Source organism: Marmota marmota, unplaced genomic scaffold (genome assembly GCF_001458135.2).
Source record: "Marmota marmota marmota unplaced genomic scaffold, marMar, whole genome shotgun sequence".
Lineage (NCBI taxonomy): Eukaryota > Metazoa > Chordata > Mammalia > Rodentia > Sciuridae > Marmota > Marmota marmota.
The window spans coordinates 7,008,156-7,033,427 of NW_025999880.1; the positions used below are offsets into that span (position 1 = coordinate 7,008,156).

The window sequence follows — 25,272 nt, forward strand, 5'->3', positions numbered from 1 at the left end:
CTCTATTAAAATACCGACTTTTATTAAAGATGAAGAAGCGAGTAACTAAGGGGATTATTAAGGAGTTCAGCAAAGTGAGAGATTCTCAAGGCCAGGCCTGTGTGTCTGGGTAAACGAGTTTCATTATATTGTTTCTTTAATAAACTAGGAATCTTCCTATGTAAATAGCATCTGGTCTCCCTAAAAAAACCGCACAGTAGGAGAAACATTTATTGTTAATACCAAATAAAGAACTTTGGCCCTCTGTTGTTATATTTTTATAAAAAACAGGATTTGATTTTATATTTCAGGATTATAGTTTTTGGATTCATTGTTCTAGATACGGTGATTTCCAAATGCCAATTGAGAGACAGTCACTCCAAAGGAAGACTGTCACTCCAAAGGAAGTGAGGTTCCAGCCTGCTGGTTGTTTTTACCCTGGAGTACTCTTTTCAAGAAATTCTTCTGATGTGAAGGAGAAATGCCTTCTCTTTTTTTTTTTTTTTTCGAGTACGTTTAGCAAAACAAAAATTTGAAATACTGTCAGTCTCTAAGACCACCACAACCCCCCCTCCTGCACCTCTTTACTTCCCACTGATTTCAGTCCTTTGGGAACTATCTGCTTGGGTCAGCAATGTGTGATCCGAGACTCTTGGGCTGCAGCAGCTGCCAACCCTCACAATGAAGCCCTTGATGAGCAATTCAGGTAAAGGGGGGCATCCCTACTGCATGCTCCCCAAAATTCTCCAGTGGAAAAATTTTAGTGGTTAATGAGAGGGCCATATTTTCTCCATGGTTGTTTTTTCATAAACAGATCTAGGGGTTCTGCAAAATAATAATAATAATAATAAATAAATAAATAAATTTTTTTAATGTAAGAAAAAAATTTAGAATAGAATAAAGCTATTTTCAAATTGCATGAAATAAAAAAAAAAACATTTTCTTTGGGGATGTAGAAACAAAAAATAAAATAAAATAAAAACTTGCCCATCACTCTAAATCTGTGATACTATTTAAAAAAGAGAGACACAAAACTCACTATTAAAACAAACAAACAAACAAAAAATCTTTCACCTCTCAGGAAATGTTGCTAGCTCTATGCTGAAAAAAAAAAAAAACACATTATTTTAAGCACGAAGAGAGAATCCCGAAATGTAGTCAAGGAAAGGGTGAAAAATAATGATTAGCCATGAGGCACTAAAAGGAAACCGGAATGATTCCCACTGGCTTGTTGAGATGGTCAGAAACTGGAAAGAAAGTAGTAATGAGTGAGTCACTTAACAGAGGCCTTTAGGCTTTGGTATTCCCAGGCTCAAAATAAAAGAACCAGATTAGATGATTTCCAGGCTCCCCTTGCAGCCCTAAAAGCATATGTGGCTGGGACATTTGACCTGCTGCTACAGAATTTTATAATTCGTAAGTGCTTTTGCAGTCCACGTGTTCAGGGCAGGAAGTGGTTAAGGGGAAAGCCCTGAGCAGCTGCAGCTGGAGCAGGATAAGGGTGGCACATGGGGTATCAAGTCCACATTTCCACTCCACGGGCTCTTAGCAGAACTCAGTCCGAAACAAATTCTGCTAAAAGGAGGGCAAGAGATCTATAAATCAGCTACCACAGTGCGGGGAGAACAGGCAACAGTGACAGAGTGCCCAGCGTGTGAAATGTGAAAGGAAGTCATAAAATAGGTAAACAGAGCGAGAGCAAAGGTGAGGAGCCCTTCTCACAGGCCATAAATAACTGGAGAGGCCATTCCATGGAGGAACCACCTAGGAGAGTCGCTACTAACTGAATTCTGAGCAGTTGCAACTGCAAAATCTGCTCATTTACTATCACCAGTATTAGGGCTCAGAAATCAAGGGAGTCGCCGGCTGTCCCAGCAACAGATCAAAAAGGAAGCAGAACAGAATAGAGTGCAAGGAATGGGATGCAGGACCCCTCGAGGACACAGTCAATCAGACAGGTCTAGAGCAGAAATGATTCCTTTGGCCTGGCTGAGTCTTTCTCAGGAGGCATTGCTGAGATGGGAGCGTAATGCAAAGCATTATGACTGGAACTGTTCAGGAATTATGTCAGTCTGGTCCCCTATTAGAGATTCAATTGCTTGTTAGTTTTTCTTGTATTTATGATGGTCTTTTTGCAGGGGGTAAAAGGGTCCTTCTGAGGATTGAACCCAGGATCACTTTGCCTGCCATTGAGCTAGGACTCCAGCCCTTTTATTTTTATACTGACACAGGTTCTATCCAAGTTGCTTAGGGTCTCCCAAATTCACAGAGGTTGGCCTTGAACTTGGAACCCTCCTGCTTCAGCCTCTGGAATCTTTGGAATTACATGTGTGTGCCATTGTGCCTGGTGTATTTATGATGTTCTGCAGGAAAGGAATTCTCCAGATGTTTTTATAAAGTATGATACTATCTGGGTGGACCCGAGTTTGTAGTGTTTTCCAGACTTTGTGCCCTGAGAATGTAAACACGAGAGCAGAATCCCTTAGAACATGCTGCCTTGACCAGGCTGCTTCCTCCACTTTACCCTTCAAAGCACCCGCTCTGGTTATATCCACTTAATAGCCCAAAGCAGCAAGACTGGTGTTATTATTCCCCTTTCCTGAATGAGGGAAACTGAGGCATAGACATGTTAACTAATGTATCCCCAGTCACATTTTAAGCTGATTAATAAAACATGCTAGAGTTTCTGATGCCCAGAACCAATAAGAGTTTTCTCAAGAAACACCTATTATCAGTTTCACCATACACCTGGTGCTATCTTTGCACAGGAGACATGAAGAGAAGGTTTGTATGCAGCCTACTCTTGAGAAGCTCTCAGTCTCTCAGATAAGAGTTAAACAAAAAGCTACTTTCTGCCCTATTTGATGAGAGTCAGGGTATGGGTAAGCACAGGACAGGGTTCTCAGCTCAGGACAGTTTTGCTCCTCAGGAGCTATTTAGTAATGTCTGAAGTTCACTCTGGGTTGTCACAGCCGAGGGGGCGGGGGTGTTTACTACTGGCATCTAATGAGTAGAGGCCAAGGATACTGCTAATTATTCTGCAAGAACAGAACAGCCTTTCACAATAAAAGAATTTTCCAGTGCAGAAAGTCAAAAGTACCCAAATTGAGAAAGACTGGCAGGGAGTATCGTGGGAAGATCAGGAAAGGAGTTCAGGCTGACCTAGTCTGAAGCTTCCTAGTAAAGACTTCTAGCAGCAGGGGATGCTTGAGCTGGTCAGGAAAAGATGGATAGATTCCGAGGGTAAGGGCCAGAGAGGCAGGAGGATCCTGAACAAGTCAGTTGTTTGTGATTTGTAATTTGACCCAAGCTGGAGCTGAGGCTAGAAAAGAATGGGGAGACAGCTCCTGGAGGGAGGTCTTGTGTGTCATGCTGAAGGCGAACCATTGATGGGTCTTCACCAGAGGAGTGGTCTAGCTAGGTTTATACCTAATAGTAATACTATGTCAGTATGGAACAGAGGATCTCAAACTTTATCAGGGATATAAATCTAAAAATGCAGATTCCTGACCTACACACACACAAACACACACACACACACACACACACCATAGAGCAAATATCCTGGTGCCATAATGCCATCACATAGTAATGCAATGGGATGGATTCCAGGAACCTGTATTTTTTTTTCCCAGCACCCTGTGCAATTCAGGTCGTCCCAAGTCTTTGCTGGTTTATGGGACATATTGATGTGGTAAGTTTAGAATCGCACCAGGAGGGAAATAAAAAGGAATTCTAGAAAGAGAGGAGTGCACAGAATCAGCCTTTTCACTGCTTCAATCCATCATGTGAGAGTCCAAACTGGGAGCTCCTAAAGAGATCGGCTGCCTGAAGGGAGTCACACCAGAGCACAGCTGCTTTTGGATTCTGGGGGCTGGGAGAGGAGAAGCTCTTAGGAAGTGCATGCTTCTTGTGACCAGAGCACCCCGTCTTGGCAGCTTGCAGGGAGCCCAGTTGCTTCTACAAAGCCTGTCAAACTCCTCCGTCCAAAAGCCTTGTTGGTACAGTGGGAACCTGCTTCCTGTTCCCAGAGAGATTCACCCTTGGGCTTTCCTCTCTCTCTTCCCTAAAGTTGGCTTGTCCTGTGTCCTGTCACATAAAACTGTGAACTGAGGTCTCCGACTTACGTCATGTCAGTCACAGCAGAGGGAGGCTCCACAAGTGTCTCTTCTGGCCCCTGCTGGGGCTTTACTTTCAAATTGAATTGGCACTTTATTGAGTGCCCGGACACACCCCAGTGTTTCTCACTGCATTGGATTTTAGTCAACAAGAGTGGAAATCAGTATGCCAACACTTGCAAACCTCAAATTTCTGTTCAGAATTGGAGAAAATTTTGCACTGTAGTCTGTCCCTGAGCCAGCCACCTGTGACTCTTCACAGGGAAATAGATGGATATCCACAGTGCGAGGTCAATGGCTTTGCTGACAGATGTTGCACCAGGGATTTGTTTTTTTTTTCATTTTTAAAGAAGAAGCTTCCTACAGCTGTCCTTGCCTGAGTAGCAGGGCTAGCTATTTCCTCAAGTTGTCTTGTCTCAGTTCTCTGATATTCGGAGCTCACAGAGGATTAAAACGAATAGAATAAAAGGAAATATGAGTAATGGATCTTCAGACAGAGAACCCTATCCGATGGGAGACTCAGAAGTTGGTGGGCTTGCCCATGCCACAAAGAGGAAAGAAGATTCCAACCCAAGTTTCCTGACTTTCAGTTCATGGCTATTTTCATTGCACAACAGACGTGGAGAGGCAGAAATGTTCATTTGATTGTGGAAGTGATCCAAACGCTGATGCTGTGACCCTAGGGGGAAAAAATGAGCAAGTCCTATCAACACTGTAAGGAAAGTTTTCCAAGCTAAGCTTCACTTAGAAAAATGAAGAGCAAGAAATAAAGCAGGGGAGAGAGGTGCCCTGGGGCTCCCGAGTCCATCAAATTGGAATTCCTCCAAAGTTTATCAATGGCAGATTCACTGACTGGGTCCAAGTGGCCAGCTGGAGTTCAAAGAAGACTTGGTGCCCTCCCTGTGCCCCCATGGAAGAAACATCATGTTCTCATGCCGTGGCCACACGCTCTCCTGGGATCCTTGGTTTTACTAAATTCTACGTTGCTTTTACAAAGACAATAATGCCTCTTTCCTGTGTAGTTTATTTAAGTAAACAAGAAGGAGACAGCAGTGTGCTTTGTGAAACAAGACTTTACAATTTTTATCTAAAGAAAGAAAGCTAAAGATCTGTTCTCCGCCTTGTTCCATAAGATAAGTTTATAAGATAAACAGTTCTATTTTGACCTCAGTTCAGCTGGGCAAATTGTTCTGTTTCCCACTACCCACCCACATTGTGGACATCAAAGACTTTCTAAGTGGATCGAAATGCTTTCAAAAGCTTTCTTGAGCTGGTCCTACCCTTCAGCCACGAACCACTGCAAGGGATCTGTGGCAAGGCAATTGCATGTTTTGTTTTATTTTGTTTTGTTCTTGCAACATGATCATTTTCAAATTCAGAAAGTTTATTTGGGGTTCAGTATTTACTCCTTATGAGCCACAGAGAGTATACACATTGTCTGAACACAGAAACGATATTCCACAAGGGTCAGGAGGACATGCTTGGGTCAATTGGTTCAAGTCTTGGGTCCAACCACTTTCTAACATATGGCCCAGGGTAGGTCCCTTAACCTCATCATTGTTGTCATGGAACTACTTCTGGCACCTACCTCTTGAGTTATTTGCATAAAATGAAATGATCAATCTGTAAAAGTTGTAGAGCATAAAGTAAGGACACAATAAATATTGACGCTTCTTACTAGGTCAATATTGACGCTTCTTACTAGATCCATCCACGGGTGGATCTACGTGGATGGCAGATGTTATGGATGACAAGAAATGAGACAAATGCCAATAATAACAAGATAATTGAAATGGAATTATAATTATAATAATGTTCTATAATTATGTATTATGTAATATACTATAAATTATTGTAATAATCACAGAATTGGAATTATAAGGCATAACTAATGTACTTAGCACTAAATATCTGGATCCCTGAAATAATCTCTTTGAGTCATTATCTGAGTTTTCAAGTTGACATTTGGTTTCAACATAAAGTCATTCTTTTGCCTATTTGAGGAACTTCTGGAATATTTTCCATTCAACCTGACCATGATGAACCCAAATATGAAGCATCCTTATATTGCATATACCTCAAAACATAACATTTCTAAAAAAAAAAACAAAAAAAAACAGAGTGACTTGAAAACATTTTAATTACCAGAAAACATATATGGGATTATGGGATGCTTTTTCCAGAACTGGCATTAGAGAAAAAAAATGTGTATATATATTTTTTTCTGAGAAATTTAATATTGAACATATACTTAACATATTCTTTGCATACAGTCGGTACAAGTAAAGGTACAAATAGGAATTCTTAAAATATTTTCTTGTTTTTGCAGAAAGTTAGCCATCTTGAATCACGTATGTGAGTGTCAGCAATTGTGTGTGTGTAATAAAATGAGATATAAAGCCATTCATAATTTTAGTGGAAAATTCACCAGTGAGCCTGGTGATAAGATTATCTAACAAATCGGAAAATAGAGAATAAATCAGTAGTCAAGTAGCAAAGTCAACTTTCTTTAGCATTTGCCTCTGCAATGGAGAAATGAACAGTTGTACTGATAAAATTAAGTCTCTACCCCATGCCCCACAGCTACTCTTTGTCCTGGCCCCTCTATTTCTGCTGACAGTGCCACCAAGCTATTACTTACCCAGGATTTAAAACCTTCCACACTGTTTTCTCTTGATAGCCTCCCCCAAAGGAAGTTCATTGCCAAGTTTGGCTGATTCTAACCATTGGAGTAAGTTCCCACCTGTCCATATTCCTCAGTACCAAGTTCCCAGTGCCTCTCACCTGGTTAGTCACAGAGGTTTCCTAGCTAGTGTCCCAGCCCCCAGCCCCCTTCCCTGTATTGACTTTCTCTAGAGCATTCTACCAATTCAATGCCAGGCCACTGTTTACAATGCACAGAGCTGAGTACAACATCCTGCTCAAAACCACATTGCTCTCAGAATAAAGTCCAAACTCATCATCTGACCATAAACTATTTCCAGTTTTACTTTGACTGCACTCTGCTGCCCTGGGCTTTCTAAAATTCAGCCAAATCAGCTATTCAACACTCCACATAGAAGACTTGGACTTTTTAAAGCTCTGTTTGTATAGAGGCTATGCCTTCCACCTAGTATCCCCTTCTCTGCCCCTCTACTTATAATGTCAAATATCTGTCCACCTGGCAGCATCCGAGCCCCACCCCCATTCACACCCATACACACCTAGACCAGAACTGATTAGAGTCCTCCCCAGCCCTCTCATAGCATTTCACTCTTCATCCACTAGTACAAAGATGATCTACATGACCATGGCTTTCCTGTTCTGCGCTGTAAGGTCTCTGACAGTAGAGACTTGGTTTTGGCCACTGATTTTTATCTGCTCAGCTAGAGCATTTGGCAAGTACCTGGCCTCCAAAAGGAGTGCAGGACATGATGGTGGAACTGAAGTGCTTCTGATGGCAGAAGAACGGGCTGGGTGTCCCCTGAAAAGGCCCCACCACTATGCCGTCTCCTGTAGACTCTGCACATGCCATCCTGCACCTGTCCTAGACTCACACCTACCCAAATCTGCTGAGTTGCAAAACTCCATTTCTCAATACTCAGATGCATACTTGGCCAAATACATAGCTTACTCATTAAACCTCTTTCCAGAGAACTAGGGGGACCCCTGTTGAAGTAAGTGGACCTTTTTTTGGAGTTTGTTTCCAAGATTAAATTCAATGAGACCATGTCACCCTGTACACAAGAAAATGAGACTGAAGCTAAATCAGGAATATGCACATAATCTAATAAAAATCAGTAAGCAACGGTGTCCTCATGGCATTCCATAGAATGAGAGGGACCTCGGTGGGAACCCTGGCTCTGTCTCTTTCCCTCATAGTAGACTAAGAAATTACTTCACCCTGCTGAGTTTTAGTGCCTTCATCAGTACAATAAAAACAAAGTCCTGAGATAGGGTCTGTGTGGTGCATAATAGATGCTTGGTAAGCATCTGCTCCTTTCCTCTTCAAACTGAGCACGCATGTGTGTGTCCACCCAGAATGAGGGAACCCTGGACCTAAACCCAGCAACAATGCCATTCTCTGGATTTCCATTTCTTTCTCTACAAAATGGAAATAATAGAACTGCTTAATGGGAAAGTATGCTTGAAACTTGTCTGGGCCAAGCATAGAGCTCACAGTCTATGGTTTAAACTGAATTTTTCATTATTTGGGGGAAGGGCAAGTCCTGATGGCCCATCTTCAGCCATTCATTTTAAGACCACGGCTGCATTATATGGCATATTGAGACAAATGTATTCTGATCTATGAATGTGGAACTGAGACAAGCTAACTGACTTACAGGGAGACCATAGCTGATTACTTTTTAAAAATTTTTACACATGGCAGGATGGTTTCAAATCCCAGCACTAGATTGAAACCTAAAAATTATGTGCTAGTTAGGGGTGAACTGGTGACATGTAATGTTTGTATACAGCATTTTATGGACAGGACAAGTGGCATTTGTCACCAAGGATTGGAGGATTGCTTCCGTAAATAGGGCAGAAGTTACCAGGAATAGAAAAGAGTGAAAAGGTTATTGTGGTCTTATCCCATTCCTTTCCTGGGAAAAGGTAAGTGTGGGTTCCTACAAGTTTCAGCAATGGGTGACCTACAGCTCACTACAGGAGGATGAGACTAGAGGTATGCACTTGTCATAGCAAAGTGTCCTCCCAATTGGCTATAACTCTTCTTCTGTGCTTCCTCATCATAGGCCTCCAAAGAATAATGTCTGTAAGTATAAAGGATTGTACAAAATGCATGAGGATATCTCAGAAGCTCAGAGATTTCAACATATATTTTGATTTCGTGTCGGGGGAGATACCAGGGATTGAACCCAAGGGTGCTCTTCCACTGAGCCACATCTCCAGCCCTTTTTATTTTTTTATTTTAAGACAGGGTCTCACTAAGTTGCTGAGGGTCTCCATAAGTTACTGAAGCTGGCCTCAAACTTGTTATCCTCCTGCATCAGCCTTCCAGGTCACTGGGATTATACGTGTGCACTTTATGATTTTCAAATAAGAAAATCAGTTCTTCTCATCTTCAGCCAGAATGACAATTAGTCCCTATTGAAGTGAGAGATGATTTACTCAGCACTCCTTAAAGTCTGTTGTGTCATTTTGTTTCAGTGAATCTGGGTTTTTTGTTTGTTTGTTTGTTTAATGGTTATGTGTTTTTGTTGTTTTTTTTGTTTTGTTTTGTTTTGTTTTTTTAGTTTCTCAGAATGAAATGAGTTCATTCAGGGGCTGGGAGGTGCATTTTAAAAGATCTTTGCTGTCCTTTCTGTACCCACATGGGTCTTATAGATTTCCCAGTGACTGGAAAAGGATCAGCAAATTATAAATCTTTCTTTCTATCTAAACCATATCCCTTGTTCTTATTGTTACTACCAAATCTTTCTTTTTAATATGCTAGGCCTCAAAGAAAAGTGCCTTGGGGGGAAAAATGGGGGTGGGGGAGACAATGACATGACCTGCTATCCAAAAGGAACACAAAAGCACAGATTGCTTTCCAAAATGTCCCTGATTTCAGAACATAACTGTGCACACGCCCTTAAAAGAAGCGGTAGAAAGGAGAAAACCTGGCCAGCTTCCTGCATCTCGCTGATCCAACTGGACGGGGATGTTGACCAAAATCAAAGGCGCGTGGTGATTGGACAGAGGGCCTAGAGGAGCTGGCATCTTCCAGGCTGCTGGAAAGGAGCCAACTCAGCCACACCAAGCAAAAGCAAGCTGAGAGCACACAGGGGCAGGTAATTGAATGCACATGGGGCGCTCGTCCCAAAAAATGCAAAGTTCCTGTGTTCCCAAAGGAGACTTCAGGTCCTCAACCTCCCTCCTTTCCTTAACTGGCCTCCAAAAGGAGTGCAGGACATGTTGGTGCAACTGAAGTGCTTCTGAAGGCAGTAGAACGGGCTGTAAGTCACTTTGTCTTATTTCTAAGAAAAATGATTTTTTTTTAATTGGAAGGGAATTCTCTCCACAACACAAAGTTCCTAGCTCTGTTATTTCTGATGCCTTTGGCAACCTCAGTTCCCAGGAGATGTGATTTTCCAGTATGTCCTTTCCGTGGTGCCTTGGCATCCTCTGATGAACAGCTCCAAGTAGATCCTTCCCCTGACCTTAGGGAGAGGACTTTCACAGGCACCCAAAGTCATTTTACTATGAGCCTTATCTTCCTCCTATTCTTTTTATTATTGGTATGATATGATATGGTCCTGTTTCCCACCCCCACACACTCCCCAAACCCTATACCCCGTTAAGAGTGCAGAACAAAGATTACAAATTCTTTTCTGCTGGTTCACAGAACTTTAGAGGGATGCATCAGAATGGGAATTTTGGAGAGGGAAAACCTTGGAAATGAATGTGAATTGGGATATAAAAAGACAAAACAGAGGCAATGTTGTTTCAACTTAGTGCTTTAAAAAAAAAAAGTATGAATTACATTCTCATAGAGGAAAGGCAGAGTAAAATACAACAGGGTTTAAGGGATTTCCTCTCACCAAATTGTCTCCGGTCCCTTAATGGTGTTTAAGCCTCACTGAGTACTTTGTGTACGATCCCTAGCGTGGTGATTTGCATCCCCCTCTCCTGGTTGCTCCAGGCTGGGGCTGGCAGCTGTCTCAGTCTGATTCTGGCTGAAAAAGGTAAGGATCTCTTCTTTGCTCTTTGAAAGAAATGTTGAATGCCTGCGGGGGAGGCGGGGGAAGGGGGGGTGAGGAGTGTTGATATAATTCATGCATTTGGAGGCTTTCAGAAAAGTTCTCCAAACTTACTAGAGTCTTCTAAAGCCATGTGCATTATAAAGAACCAAGGTTCCCTCTCCCTTCGGAGGGCTTGCAGGAAGAAGCCTGCTTGCACTGTGAATGAGATTTTGGATTTGGGAGCAGGTGTCCCCAAAGGGTTCCCAGCCTGTTTCTTGCCTTCCAGTCAAGAGTGGAGAGGGATAAGCAGTCAGGAGGACGGGGGAATGCTCTTTGAATTTCAGCTTGAAGGGAGAAAGTCAGGTTAAGCTGCCTGTGTCTGGTTACAAGGAGAGGTACCTGTTCTGATACCAATTGCATTTTGTCCTGAAGCTTTCTCCTTATTTATCAGTACAAATCCTCCGTGTGGAGCGGTGTATCTGTGTATCTAGGTGCGCGCGCACGCGCGTGCACACACACACACCACAGAGTGCAGGAGAATGGGGTGAATGAGTCACCTGAAGCCTGAGAGGGTGAAAGCTTTGGTGTCAGAGATAGACAAAGCTTCTTCCGTCCTCCCTCCTGGGAACAGCTACCTCACCTTGTTTTGGATACAGCCCAGGGCTCACCACCCAGGGCTGAGAAAAGGTGCTGCTGGCCTCTCTAGAAATTCAGAGCATGGACCTTTGGCTTGGTAACAGGGAAAAATGATCTTCAATAGGAAAAGTGGTACCCAGAGTTTCCTTGGAGTTTATGTGCTTTTGCAATGTGTGTATGTGTGTGAGTGTGTGTGTGTGTGTGTGTGTGTGAGAGAGAGAGAGAGAGAGAGAGAGAGAGAGAGAGAGAGAGAGAAAATGACTTGCACCAAGCAATAGACAGGAATTGCCCTCTAAGGTGGCAGCTCTCAGGTGGGGAAGATCGCTGCTCTGTTAGAAACCTCCAGTTAATGTAACCAGGTGCCCCACTTCACCATTTCCTGGGACAACTTAGGCAAGTTCTGAAATACCCTGGTTCTACATATCCCTGATCTCCATCACCAAGTGACAACTCCCCCTGTGCATAGTACTTGTTTCTTTAGGTCCATCTTTATTTAAAACTGAGGATGTTGTGGCCGGGGTCTCCAGGTGGCCTCCAGGTATCTGTAGCCCTTTGCGTGTGGGCTCCCCCACTCAACCAAGTCTCAAGAAGTTTTTAACTTTTTTTTTTTTTGGAAGTGAAAAAGTCTCTCTATGGCCTCCATTCTAGAAAAAAAAAAAAAGGAGGAGGGGCTTCTGTTTCCTCTGTGACAATAGCATCAAGATTTTCTTTCTAGAGGAGGCTGGAAAAAGCAGGGTACCTTAGAACAGGTGAGATCTGGAAAGGACCCAGACCCTCTGCCTGCTGCTAGAGAAGTCTAACAATCCCACAGGAAGGAGGAAAGCAAATCTCTGCCAGGAGTTAATGGGGATTTGCAGATTCGCTGTATTAATTTAAAGGAGTCAGTAATACTTGTACAGATTTTTTAAATGGGGGACAGGTAACTCTGAGCTATAGAAGCATGGGAGATCTAGGGCTTTATGTATTTCATATACTTTAAAATATCACATAGCTTGTCTGTAAGGAAGCATAAATCTGTAAGCGACTTTTTGATGATGGGAAGTGTGTGTGTGTGTGTGTGTGTGCATGCGTGCACGGGGGGTGCTGGGCATTGACCCCAGGTCCTTGCTCATGGTAGGCAAGTGCTCCACCACTGAGCTACACCCCAGCCTGGAAATAGACTTTTGACTTTATTGTTTGAGAATATAATGTGTCAAGTCATATATGTTTGAATGTTAAATTACCTTGCTCCTTAAAGCAGGCCTAGACATAAGCATAGGTGAGGGGCTTGTGACAGACTTTTGTGATTCAAAATCTACAAACAAGCACCCCTGCCAGGTGATTTATCTACCCATTAGAAACCAAGGGTTTCTTTCTGCCTGTGTGACCTTTGTCAGTTTACTTAACCTCTTGGAGCCTTCATTTCCTCATTTATAAACTAATGAGAACTGATATTAATGTGTGACATTCCTTAATATTATGCCATACCCATAATAGTTGTTCTGTAAATAGTGGCAATGTGGATGCTCCTGCTAATGATGATTTTAGCATGCCAAAATGCTACTTCTACCCTAAGAAGTAAGCAATCCTGTTTCAATCAAGATGATGGTTTCCCCCTTAGCCACACACATCAGTAATTTCCGCCCTCCTTCCTCAATGAATTAACATCACACTAAGGGAGTGAGGATTAAGCTTCAGATGACCATCACACACATATAATTCAAGAGTACTGGCAAGACCTAAGAACACGGACTCTTGCTGGCATAGAGGCTGTACTCAGTTGCTGGTGACTTCACAGCTGTGTCTGCCTCCCCGGTGCGGCACGTCTGTCCCCTGACTCTGTCCCCTCAGCTGGATCTGCAAGGCTGACTCTGGGATTCTCTTATGAAAATGCCTGATGGGCTGGAGGTTAGCTGGGGAAAAAATGAGTAATTCAAAGCAGCCTGCTTAGTAAACGCTGCAAGAGAAATAAAAGTAAAAACTGACTCCTGTCTCTGGGGACTCTAGAAATGATCCTGACTTATCATGTCACTAAGCAGAGTTGGGGAAGCCAAAACTCGGAATCTGCTGGCAAGGAAAAGAAGGAAGGAAAAAAAAAAAATAGGGAGGGCATAGGGAGGGGCAGACTGGAGGGGGAGGGAATAAAAAGAGGGAGGGAAACAGCACTTAGAAGCAGAGGTAGCTTGAAAGAAGAGTTCCAGGCTTCAAGACCAAACCAACAGCAAAGTACGTTTCTGTCTTTTTCTTTTCCCCAGAAGAGATCCAGACCTCTCATTTGATTGACAGCCCTGCCTTAACAGCCTGTTTCCCAGAAGTTTTACAAAGGCTACAAAGGCGCGCTCAACAGTTGCAAACAGTCTTGATTCTTTCCTTCTAAGTCGAGTGATTTCCCTGGTAATGGATTGTCTCTCTCTGAGGTAGGTGTGAATAGTTTTGGGGACAGAGTTTCATTTTCGGGTTAGCGCAGTCTCCGCTGTGGGAAGACTTCTTTTTTGTTCTTTATTTTCAGAGTGTCAAATATCCTTTAACTGACCTCGCCAGATCTTAGGGTATCATTGAAGAGCAGTGATTAATTTGGTGATTAAAATTTATGTGGAAGTAGGCAGCCTTAATAATTCGTTTCATTGCTTAGGAATTGATATTTTGACCACCTAGGGCTACAAGGAACCAGTGAGGTTTTATTTGGGCTTGCATTTTATTTTCAAATGATGCTTAATATATTTAAAGGAGGAATCTCATCTCAAGTTTCTTCCCGTAAATTCTTTCAGTAACTACAATTGTTCAGGCCCTGGAGATCCAAGACAGCGAATTCCCTTAGCATGCCCAAGCAGCAGATGAGGTTTCTCAGTGATTCCTCATAGAAGCATTTCCATTAAATGCTTTTGAACAAGGGTCTCAAGTTTTGTCCTGGAATTTCCAGTTCAAAAATATTTAGAATGGGGCAAATTTTATACCCAAAGGATTGGAGAAAGGAAAAAAAAAAAGAATTTGTCAAATTTTGCTGACTACTTGGCATGCTTATTTGTTTAAGAAGGTCTTCGTATACATAATATCAAAATTCCTGGTTGAGGTTAGTAGGAAATTGCTCTGACAGTTGATTTTGATCTATGAACATGAGAAAACCCAAAATTATACTCCATGAATTTGTTGAATTATTTCTTGCTTTTCTTTTTTTTTTTCATTTCAAATGGAAGGAGAGTATTGCCACATTTCTGAACTCAAATCCTTGCCACGTTGTCGCCAAACTTTTTGCTGAACTGCCCATCTGCAGTGGGGTGGGGTGTCCCAGGCACATGCTGTACTGTGTTTAACAGGAACGCAGTAAAGACTCACTGGCAGTCAGTAGTTTGGGAAGAGCATCATCTGTGCGCTGGCCACTTGTCTTGACACTGATTTCACGAGCAGTGAATGGGTGACAGTTTGGAAAGAATGCCTGTTATACCCTGCAAAATTGGCAGAGCTTAAGTTGCTCTGAGCTGTGGAACTAACGGTTTATAATGTTGTCTCCTCTTGAATGAGGATGTCTGTGAATTAGGATCCAGGCTCCTCTGTGTTTAGAGAAAAGAAAAGCAATAGACAAAGAGGAAAAGCTTATTAAAATAGAAAACATTTGTGGACCACCAGGGAATATTAAACACTGTAAAGTGCTTCCTGCTTTTTAAAAAAATCTTCCCTTTTATGTTTATCTTGCTTTTTTGCTCAATGCAAAGACAACACAATCAATCAGGAGAAAAAAAAATAGTTGATTTTCACATGCATCCGAGACTCCTGCAGAGGAGGTGCGTTTGCAGTTCTTTTTCAGTTCTTCTTGCTTAGCTGACATCTCCTGTTTCCATCTCCACAGTTTCCACCCTGCTGAGACCAGATACAGCCTCTGAACCCTGCTAGAAAGCAGCAATGGTAAACATGAATGAAGAGCCTGTGAAGGAGAGCCTGGGAGCCCCCAAGTCTCCCATGCCAGTGACATCGGAGAAAAGCTCGAAGAGCGAGGTGGTGATCAACACGACCCCGCTGGTCACTGAGGTCCAGCTGCTGGCCGCCACCGGGGGTGCGGAGCTCTCCTGCTATCGCTGCATCATTCCCTTTGCCCTGGTGGTCTTCATCGCCGGGGTCGTGGTCACCGGCGTGGCTTACAGCTTCAATTCCCATGGCTCCATCATCTCCATCTTTGGCCTGGTCCTCCTGTCATCTGGACTTTTTTTATTAGCCTCCAGCGCCTTGTGTTGGAAGGTGAGACAGAGAAGCAAGAAAGCAAAGAGACGCGAAAGCCAGACAGCTCTCGTGGCCAATCAGAGAAGCTTGTTTGCTTGAGACTGAATGAGACCAAAGGATGGCTCTGTGGCCCCCAAAGCCCTGCTCTAACTTAATTCATCCAGAACCAGTGATGGAATGGGAGTGGCTTGGGAGCAGACTAGAAAAAAAAAACAGGGAGTGGGGATTGAAGGTGGGGGGAAGTGGATTCCTCCTTTGTGTGGAGTCACCTGTCTTCTTCAATGCCTTCTTAGTGACTCTCTTCTTTAATGACAACCTTAATCCTAAGGGCTATTTCTAAGACCGAAGAATCACATCCCCCGCCCCCAACACAAACCTGCAACAAACCTTTCTGGGGTGGTGGGAGATGGCACAGCATTAGGTAACATTTGGTTCACCTTGGAAAGCAGCCAAGAAGTGATGAGAAAATAACGTGGTCCTAGCACACCAGACATCTGCCTCCAAAAGAAATACCCTGCACTCCTTCTTAAGAAGTCTGTATTAGAAACAGGTTCTGCTGAAGGTCTGCTGCATTACCTTGGACTTCACATGCATCTATGAAATTCTGTCACTTTTTTTTTCCCCAGTAAGTTGATTCTCTGACGTCTATGTTTATCTTTCATTTTCAGTAACTCATCACTGGTGGTACTTTATCATGAAGAATAAACTAATATTTTTTTATATATATTTTAACATTAGACAACTTAAGGTGATTTTAATGTTGTCTCAGAAGTGAACATGAAAGGTATAGGTAATAGATGACATGGGGGGGGGGATTAAATTAATATTAAAATAATCCAATATAGCACTTTTAATGATTTTTATATAAAAGTTTAATGTATATTTCATTCAAAATAATAAATACTCATTGCTGCTGAATCTTCTTAAATGATTATTTGTTTTAGTTATTTTTACTGTGGTCCCAAATTGTCCATTTTCCTTTGGCTCATTTGCAAAGTATCAATTAATTGTGTTTCTCTCAAAAGGACAAGTTGGTTTTTTTCTTTATTGGAAGAGTTATTTTTATTTTTTTTCATTACTTTTAAATAACAGTGTTAGTTATGTTTACTATATTCTAAAGGATTTCTATGCCATTTTAATTAGGAAATCAATGCCTGGGGTCAGAAATTTTATAATGTTCTGTTAAATGTGTCACATTTTTGTTGAATTAGTCACTAACTATTGCTTTAACATCTTTTTAAACAAGTTTTTAAGCACAGACCATAAGACAGGCATTATGTAGATTTTTCAGGCTGCTTATGTACTTAGTTCCAATATTAGGCAAATAAGGTTACTGCTAGACTCTTCTTTGGACATTGAGCTATTCCTTAACTCTAGCCAGAAATATTCCTCTTTTATGTTGTCAAACTAGAGCAGAAAGATAGTTGGTCATAAAAACCTTAAAATTACAAGAATAAAACAATAAAGCCTAGCAGAGAACATTCCTTGAAAGGTAGTCTACTGAAGAGTTTGATTAAATATGGCAGGAGTCTTCTGGCCCCCACTACTCCTGGGTACTCAGGCAGTTTTGGTAACTGGAAACACCTTAATGATTTTGGAGGTCAGATGGTGACTGTGAGGATCAGCACTCCTCCCAACCTACTGCAAGCCAGTGAAACTGCTCAGTGCAGCCCCAAGGAGGCTGTGTTTTGAACACACCTTTTCTGTTTAAAGATAGTCAAAGGCTCTTCATGGCTTTATGAGGAAAACTCTTCAGCAAGGCTGAAGTTCTCCAATCTGCTCTAAACAGATGTATTAGCTTCTGTTCTCATTCTAACTCCCAAAGCTCCTAGGACTTAGCTTAGCTAGACTATTCCCCGTCCTGCCTCACGCTCTGGTTTTCTTGCCTCTCTGTCTTTCCTGTCTCCACACTTCTCTTTCCCTTCCTTTATAATGATATGCCATCTTCTCCTCCTCCTGTTTATCCAAATCCTGCTTCTCATCAGCACTCAAGCTCACGGGCCCCTCTTCCCAGAAGCCCTCCCTTTTATCTGAAAGTAGCTGCTTTTACACTATTGTTCATTCACCCTTAGGATACCTTTCAGTTTCTAGCATCTTGGTGATATAAATATTTTATCTCCCTCCCAACGTTCCCAAGAAGTGTGTGACGTGTGATGATGTAACCTTTTTTTTAAAAAAGTTCAGCATGATACCTAATATAATGTCTTGCATGCAAAAAGGAGCTCAAGGAGAACAAAATTGAGATGCTAGGTGAATCAAGAATGAAAAATGAGAAAGCAGTTCATGCAGGTTTATGTACCATTCTTATCTCTTGACAGAAAATACTTGGTTCTTGACTTTCTGCTCTGTAGGTCACCCGACTCCACCCTGCTCCTCCTGTAAGCACCAGGTCTAAGTGAGTATGAACTATCTTACTTCTTCAGCTAGACCTCCTACCTTTCCAAATGCTTGAAAAACAAACTCATGAATCATTTCCGGCCACCAGGGGGCCTCAGGCAGCTACCATGTCCCCAATGAAATACTTTGAAAGATTTATATTGTAATGACTAAAAGGGGATCATATCCGGGGATAGCAATATCTGTCCTGGCTGTGAGGAGCTGGAGGAGAGTCTCCATTTGACCCACCCCTCCCCTTCTCCAAACCACTTGACAGTGGGTTCTACCATGGGAAGGACTTGCCCTGTCTGGGGAGCCTCCAGTCACATTAAAAAATACAAACCTGTGCAAAGCTCTAAGGCACAGAAAGAGCCCTATACATTGTGAATTTCAACTCCCATGAGAGAAATAAACTAGACTTGACTTATAATCACAATAATCACAATTATCTCATAATACATCTTCATTGGGCAAGGTCTATCTTTACAAATGGTTCTATTATATACAGACAAGCACATGTTAAGTGTGTGCATAAGCATTCAAAAATGTATTTAAAAAGTCATCTGATTCCACCTTGGATCAACAGTAACCAGTGTGTCACTTGGAAGGATTCCCCTTAAGCCCCACACATAGAGTGCACAGGAACAGCTTTTACCTTTATCCTGTGCAATGGATTTCTGGTCCAGGTAAGAACCACAGCTGCTTAGAGGTGCTGCCCCTGCCACCACTTCTTAAAGGTGCTTGCAGGGGTCATGTGAATACAGCAGATAGCTGAGACCAGAAATAAATCCAGCAAGTCAGAGGCCAGATCACAAATCCTCAAACCTATCTCTTTCTCCTGTACCACCCGAGAGAGAGAGAGAGAGAGAGAGAGAAGAGGAAAAAGGACTAAGAGGAGGAGGAAAAGAAGAAAGAAAGAAAGAAAGAAAGATAGATAGATAGATAGATAGATAATAGATAGATAGATGATAGATAGTTATCCTGATCTCCTGGTAAGTATTATGGCTTTAAATTTGGAAGATTTGGTCATGAATGCCAATTCTCCTATTAAATTAGCCAAGTGATCTTGAGAAGTTAAGCCTCATCTTTAAAATAAGGTTTGCTATAAAGAAATGATTATTTTTCAAACTATAAAGTACTCTGAAGTTACAAAATTTCTAGGTATAATAGTATCTAACGGTAACTTCATCTTCTTTCTCTACTTACTGTTCCAGTATGTAGGAAGCATCAAGCAGTCGCTGTTTTGATTAAATGGCTTTAATCAGTCACTTTAACTCTGACTTGTCCACAGACTTTTGAGGCCCAAAATAATCTGTTCTGAAGATGAATAGTAGCTTACATTTCTTAATCTTGTTCTAATTTCCAGTGCTTTTCACATGCACTGGAGTTGTCAAAAGGTGTATTTAAATGGGGAAATTTTCCTCAACAAAAAAGAGAGAGACAAATCCCCCTGCCTTGCCCAGCCCCCCCCCCACCTGTCATTTAAGCCTGGTCCTTGACACTCTACAGAAAGGAAGACCATGGTAAAACTCTACAGAGAGGCAAAGTAGTAAATTCTTGATTCTTGGCTTTTTTGAGCTTACCAGGGCCTGTATCCCAGTGATATAAGGCCTATCTAAGGAATTTTCATGAGTAATTTGATTACTTTTGACTTTCACATAATTCACTGACTATAGTACTTGATCTTGTGTATAAAAAGACTCAACTGCACCTAATATTAGTGAATCTACCCACACTACCCTGAGGCCAGGAGAGTAAGTGCCCACTTTATTTTGAATTTGAGTTCACTACCGTTCGGGGACGTTAGGTGACTTGTTCAACCAAGATCTCATTCCAAAAGAGGCCTAGCACTGGGCCTAAGAAATTGACCTTATGTTAGAGTCAGACCCGCCCCTTAGTCCTTTGGGGCTGCTATAGCAAAAATACCGTATCCTGGGTGGCTTACAAAGAACAAGAAATTTATTTCTACAATTACTAGAGGCTGGGCGGGAGGGGGGGGGTGTGTGTCAAGCCTGCTTTCTTATTCATAGAGCCTGCTCCCTGCACCCTCCCCAGGTGAAGGGCAGGGGAGTTCCTTTGAGGTCTCTAATCCCAATTAGGATGTGGCCAAAACCCATCCCAAAGGCCCTACCTCCAAATAACACCATGCTTGGGGTTAGGTTTCAACATGTGAATTGCAGGGGTGTGGGGGCGGGGAGCACACACCTCAATATACAACACCCAGGGTGTGCTTAGCCATGAAGTTGTTCTCAGAAGTTCTCTTTAGGAGAGAGAGAAAATAAAGCTGTTCTTACACCTACTTTCAAAAACCTCTTATGAAAGTATTAATATACATAGAGAAAGGCGCACAGCTTGATGAATTTTCACAAACACGTAGAACTAATACTCAGATGAAGAAACAAATATTGCCAGCACCCAAAACCTCCCTTTACATCTGCTTCTGGGCACTCTTTCCCCAGGGGAAACACTGTTCTGGCCTCTAACACTTGGAGTCTTGGAGTAGTGTTGCTTTTTTTTTTTTTAACTTTGCATAAATGGAATCACATAGTGTACACTCTTGGTGCCTGACCTCTTCTCTGCAATCTTATATTTATGAGATACATCCCTATTGTTGTATCCAGTTATAATGGTTCATTTCTATTGCTGCGTCGGACACCTTTGTACAATTACACCATAGTTTTCCTTCGTCCTTTCTGCTATTGATAGGCATTCAGTAGTTAAGTTTCTAGTCCCTAACTTCCAAAAATAGTACTTTTGGTAACTGGCATCTGGCATAGCCCCAGTGATCCCTGACTTTTGGGTATTTGCATGCCTGACTTTTGGGTATTTGCCGCCCCAGAGTTTGTCTGTGTGGAATAGAATATGGCAGAAATGATGAGATGTCACTTCCAAAATTAGGTTATGAAAGACAAGGAGGCTTTCCTCTAGCTTTCCCTCTCTCTCTCTTGCTTTCTTTCTAATTGCTCTGGGGGAAGCCGTTTGCCATGTAAGGAAGACAGGTAGACAGCTATGGAGAGTCCACATGATGAGGAATTGAACCCTCCAGCCAACAACCACAGAAGAACTGAGGCCTGCCAGCAACTACCTGAGTGACAGGGAGTGGATCCTCCCCTGTGTTGTCTCCAACATCTGTGTTCCCACTGACAGCTTGACCAAAACCTCAGCAGAGCTTACCCAGCCAGTGACTTTCATGCAATCTAGACACTTTTGTCTTTGTAGACCCTTCCTCCAGAAAGAAAGAAAGAAACAAACAAACAAAACACAGATCTCAAGTACTGCAAGGAGGAAATTAAACTGACAAATACGTGCCCTAGGTACTGTGTTTCCTGCAGTTACCAGTCAAGGTGGCCCTGCACCCAGCTAGGTCACTCCCAGGTTACTGAGCCACAGCAATGGGTTTGACAATAAATTATTGTTGCTTGGGGTTGCTAAGTTTAGAGGTAATGTGTTGTGTAGAAATAGGTAACTGATATATTTCTCTTATAAAACTTCCTCTGCATGATTCTTGATGTGTATGTGTACGTGTTGCCATTGAGTGTAGACCTAGGCAAGGAATTCCTGGATTAAAGGATAGGTATGAATTCAGCCTCACTGCCAGACTTTCCTACCAGCACTATGAGAGAGTGGGATGCACCACATTTTTCATCAGTTTTTAATACTTCCCATCTTTACCACTTGTCATTCCAGGGGGTGTGCAATGTCTGCTTTTGTGTGTGTGTGTGTATCAAGAATTGAACCCAAGGGCGCTTAACCACTGAGCCACACCCCCAGCCCTTTTTATATTTTATTTAGAGACAGGGTTTTGCTGAGTTGCTTAGGGGCCCACTAACTTGCTGAGGCTGGCTTTGAAACTGCCATCCTCCTGCCTCAGCCTCCTGAGCCACTGGGATTACAGGTGTGAGCCCCTGCGCCAGGCTCAATGTCTGCTTTTAAAGTATCTCTTTGGGAAAGGGGATGCAGTGGCAGCATTTGGTGTGCACCAGGACAGAGTGTTCTAGATAGAAAAGAGAAAGAAAGTAGAAAAATGTAATTAGCTCTGACCTTTCAAGGAAAGCAGCAACATACAGTCTTGGGAATGTTCTCTGGAGATAGAAGCATTTATCAAGCTTTCTCTGTGTTCCAAACGCCATGCTTTGAGCTTCACATGAAATGTCTCAACTGAGCTTCACAACAATCCAATGAAGTGGATACTATTATTCTCTTCATTTTACAGATAAAGAAATTGAGTTACAGATTCATGAAACCAATTGAGATCAAGGCCTCAAGTAAAGAGCACGGCCTAAGTTCAAAATCCAGGACCCACCCGTATACCCACTAAGCAGATCCTGCCTGTACACAGTAAACTTCCAGCACCTAATTCTGAATTAATGTCCCAGACAGAAGCTGAGCAACTCAAGGTCAGGTGTCTTATGCGAAAGGGTAAGGAAATGAATTCTAAGTCATAGGCGATCTGTAGCTGGGCCTTCTTAGGATAACCTCCATATGTTTGCAGCATTTTACAAACATCAAGGCACTCTCTTCTCTGAACAGGGCACTGTCTCAGGATGCAGGTTACATTGCCATCAAGGCTGGCACATTCATTTTCGGCCTCTGTGCAGGAAATTCAAGATTTAGAAGATAAGCCAGCCTCATGGTGGGAACACACTTCAGGAGAAATCCAAGGCTTCTGCAGGTGGTGACTTGATTAAGACCAGGGCAGGTAGAGGAGTTAGCCAGGTGAAGGGAGGTGAGGAGGAGCAATCAGGAAGCTCCCAGAGGGCACACCATGACAGAAGGATGAAAGATCATGGAGTGAGTTAGCCTTTACCCTTTCCATCACATTGGGTCAATGTAAGATGAAAATAACAGAATACATTAAATGATTTACCAATTGCAAAATCTGTCCAAGTAACGGGATTAAAAAATATCCAATATCCATAGGGCTTATATTTACTACCGGGAACCAAATGTCCAAATTCTAATGGGAGCACAAATACTTTAATCTCTAACCATTTGGCAGTCATTAATAAAAAAAAAATATCATAATCAAAATCTTTCTCCTCGTCATATCAAATACTGTCTTCCTGCGATAGTGTGGGACTGTGGCTAAAGCTTGGGGACTTAAAAATTCAGTTTTACCACTTATTAACCGTGTGTCTCTGTAACAGTTTCTCTATGCCTCAGTAGTCTCATCCACATAATGGGAATAATAATGGTATTTCTCATAGGGGTGTAGTATTAATGGAATTAATAAAGAGTGCTTATGATGATGTCTGGTACTCAGTATTAGGTATTAGGCACTTTTATCATCTACCTCAAAATTTATTCTAAATTACAACTAACCGGTGCTTTGAGTGAGTCTGTGTGACATCAAACTATGAGAGCCATGAGAAAATTAGTGTAGGTGGGACATTGATGGAAAAACAACAGTTTATGTCATGAGTGAAATTGCAGATCCAGAGAGAAAATGCATTAGACCGTATCCGGCAGGAACCCACACCCTCTAAATCCATGAACTTCATGATGTTTTGGTTTCTCAGTCAGAAACTGTGTTCCACATATTCGTATCCAAATTTACTTTTCGCAAAAGTAACCCGGATGCTATCAGGACTACGTGACAGAGGGCTGGTTAGCCTCTGCCTGGTCCTTGAAAGTGGACAGAGCCTTTTCTCTTGCATGACCTTCCTAATTCCTCCCAGAAACTCTATGAAAAGTTACTGTCATTTTTACATGAGGAAACTGAGGTTGGGAGAGCTTAAATGGTTTTCTTTTGATCAAATGCTTTACATGTGATAGAAATAAGACTCACATCCCAATTCAGCTCTTTTGGCTGCAAATCCTTCTTCCCATTCCATCTGGCAACTGGCTCTTTAACCCAGGCAGTGAGGGTTCCTACAGGATGTCCTCCCATGGAGTTCTATGTCCCCTGGCCATACAATTAAGGATGTTTCAACCCCATCTTGACATTGCTTATATCTATAGCTACGTTCTTCTGATTGTACCAAACATATTTTTTTTAAGTTATGGTGGTGAATCGAGTTGTGCATCAATATCTAAAATAAAGGCAGTTTTATCATGGAGAAAACACAATGTAACAAAACAAGGAGCATAGTTCACTAAGCAATACCTCTGAAGAGCCCTGAGTATAAAGGTAAAAGGAATGCAAAGTACTTCTTATCCATTTTTCCATCTTTTCCACATCCATCAAAATTTTCACAGGCCATAGCCTTATGTATGTTTTGGTAATATTGCAATAGTTGTGGTACCACATTGGTAAATTGATGAATTGATAATAATTGAGACTATTTCCCATCTACCTAGTTAGAAGACAGCCACATCCTAAAAATACCCTTTGCCAAGTGTTATGATTTAGATATGAGGAGCCCTCCCTCTTTGCCAAATGTTATGGTTTGGATATGAGGAGCCCCCATTGTCTCCTTGTTAGACAATGAAGGAAAGTTTACAAGTGAAATGATTGGGTGAGGAGAGTCTTCATCTAACCAGTGCACAATCCTTTTAAGTGGATTTACTGGGTGGTAACTGTAGGCAGGTAGGGTGTGTGGCTGGAGAAAGCAGGTTTCAGGGGGCGTGCCTTTGGGGTAGATATTTTGCCTCCAGTGATCAAAGCTCTCTCTGTTTTCTTGTTGCATTGTTGAAAGCTGCTTTCCTCTGCCACACCCTTCTGCCTTGATCATCTGCCTCACCTTATGCCCAGAGCAATAGAGTTGGCTGTCTATGGACTGAGACCCCTGAAGCCACGAGTACAAAATAAGCTTTTCCTCCTCTGTGTTGTTCTTGTCAGATCTTTTGGTCTCAGTGATAGAAAGATGACTAAAACTCCAAGAAACCTTGAAGAGTAGCAAGCTCAAGGGGCACTACCTGGAAAAGGGAGTTGAGAAAGCTGTTTGTGTTATTTTAACATAAAATGGCTAATCCATTCCTGGGTTGCAATGGCTTTGACAGCCATTGCTCTCAGGTTCCCAGGCATTTGCACTGGGAAATGTAGGTCATGTCCAAAAACAATAGAATTACACTTCAGCTCCATCTCAGCCTCCTACTGAGAAAAGCAAATAGATGATTTTCCATTTCAGTTTCAAATCCAGAAAGGATTGCTTCTTGTTTTGCTCAACGAGGATACTTGATGAGGGTTCAGACGGTGGCAGCCTGCCAGCCATAAATCAGTTATGATCATACTGTTGTATGAACCCAGGAAAAGGGGAAGGAGGAGAGCCAGAGAAACCAAGTTTGGGAAAGTCATACTGTAATCCTGGATATTTCCAGGGCCCAGTGCATAGTTAGAACACATTGCTTTTTTTTTTTTTTTTTTTTGG

At 42.1% G+C, this 25,272-nt stretch overlaps 1 protein-coding gene across 4 annotated transcripts; it reads left to right on the forward strand.

Annotated features, from left to right (window-relative positions):
- The first annotated feature begins 9,847 nt into the window (after positions 1-9,847).
- Tmem100 (transmembrane protein 100) lies at positions 9,848-23,208 on the forward strand. Of its 4 annotated transcripts, XM_015495445.2 has the most exons (4): positions 9,848-10,033; positions 10,683-10,762; positions 13,630-13,791; positions 15,219-23,208. In XM_015495445.2, exon 4 carries the CDS (start codon positions 15,272-15,274, stop codon positions 15,683-15,685), a length of 414 nt encoding a protein of 137 aa, XP_015350931.1. In that variant the 5' UTR covers positions 9,848-10,033; positions 10,683-10,762; positions 13,630-13,791; positions 15,219-15,271; the 3' UTR covers positions 15,686-23,208. The 4 variants fall into 4 exon arrangements, 3 of the variants coding, with proteins under 3 accessions (XP_015350931.1, XP_048644547.1, XP_048644562.1); XM_048788590.1 differs by lacking the exon at positions 10,683-10,762; XM_048788605.1 differs by lacking the exons at positions 9,848-10,033; positions 10,683-10,762 and adding an exon at positions 13,264-13,282.
- Positions 23,209-25,272: the final 2,064 nt, after the last annotated feature.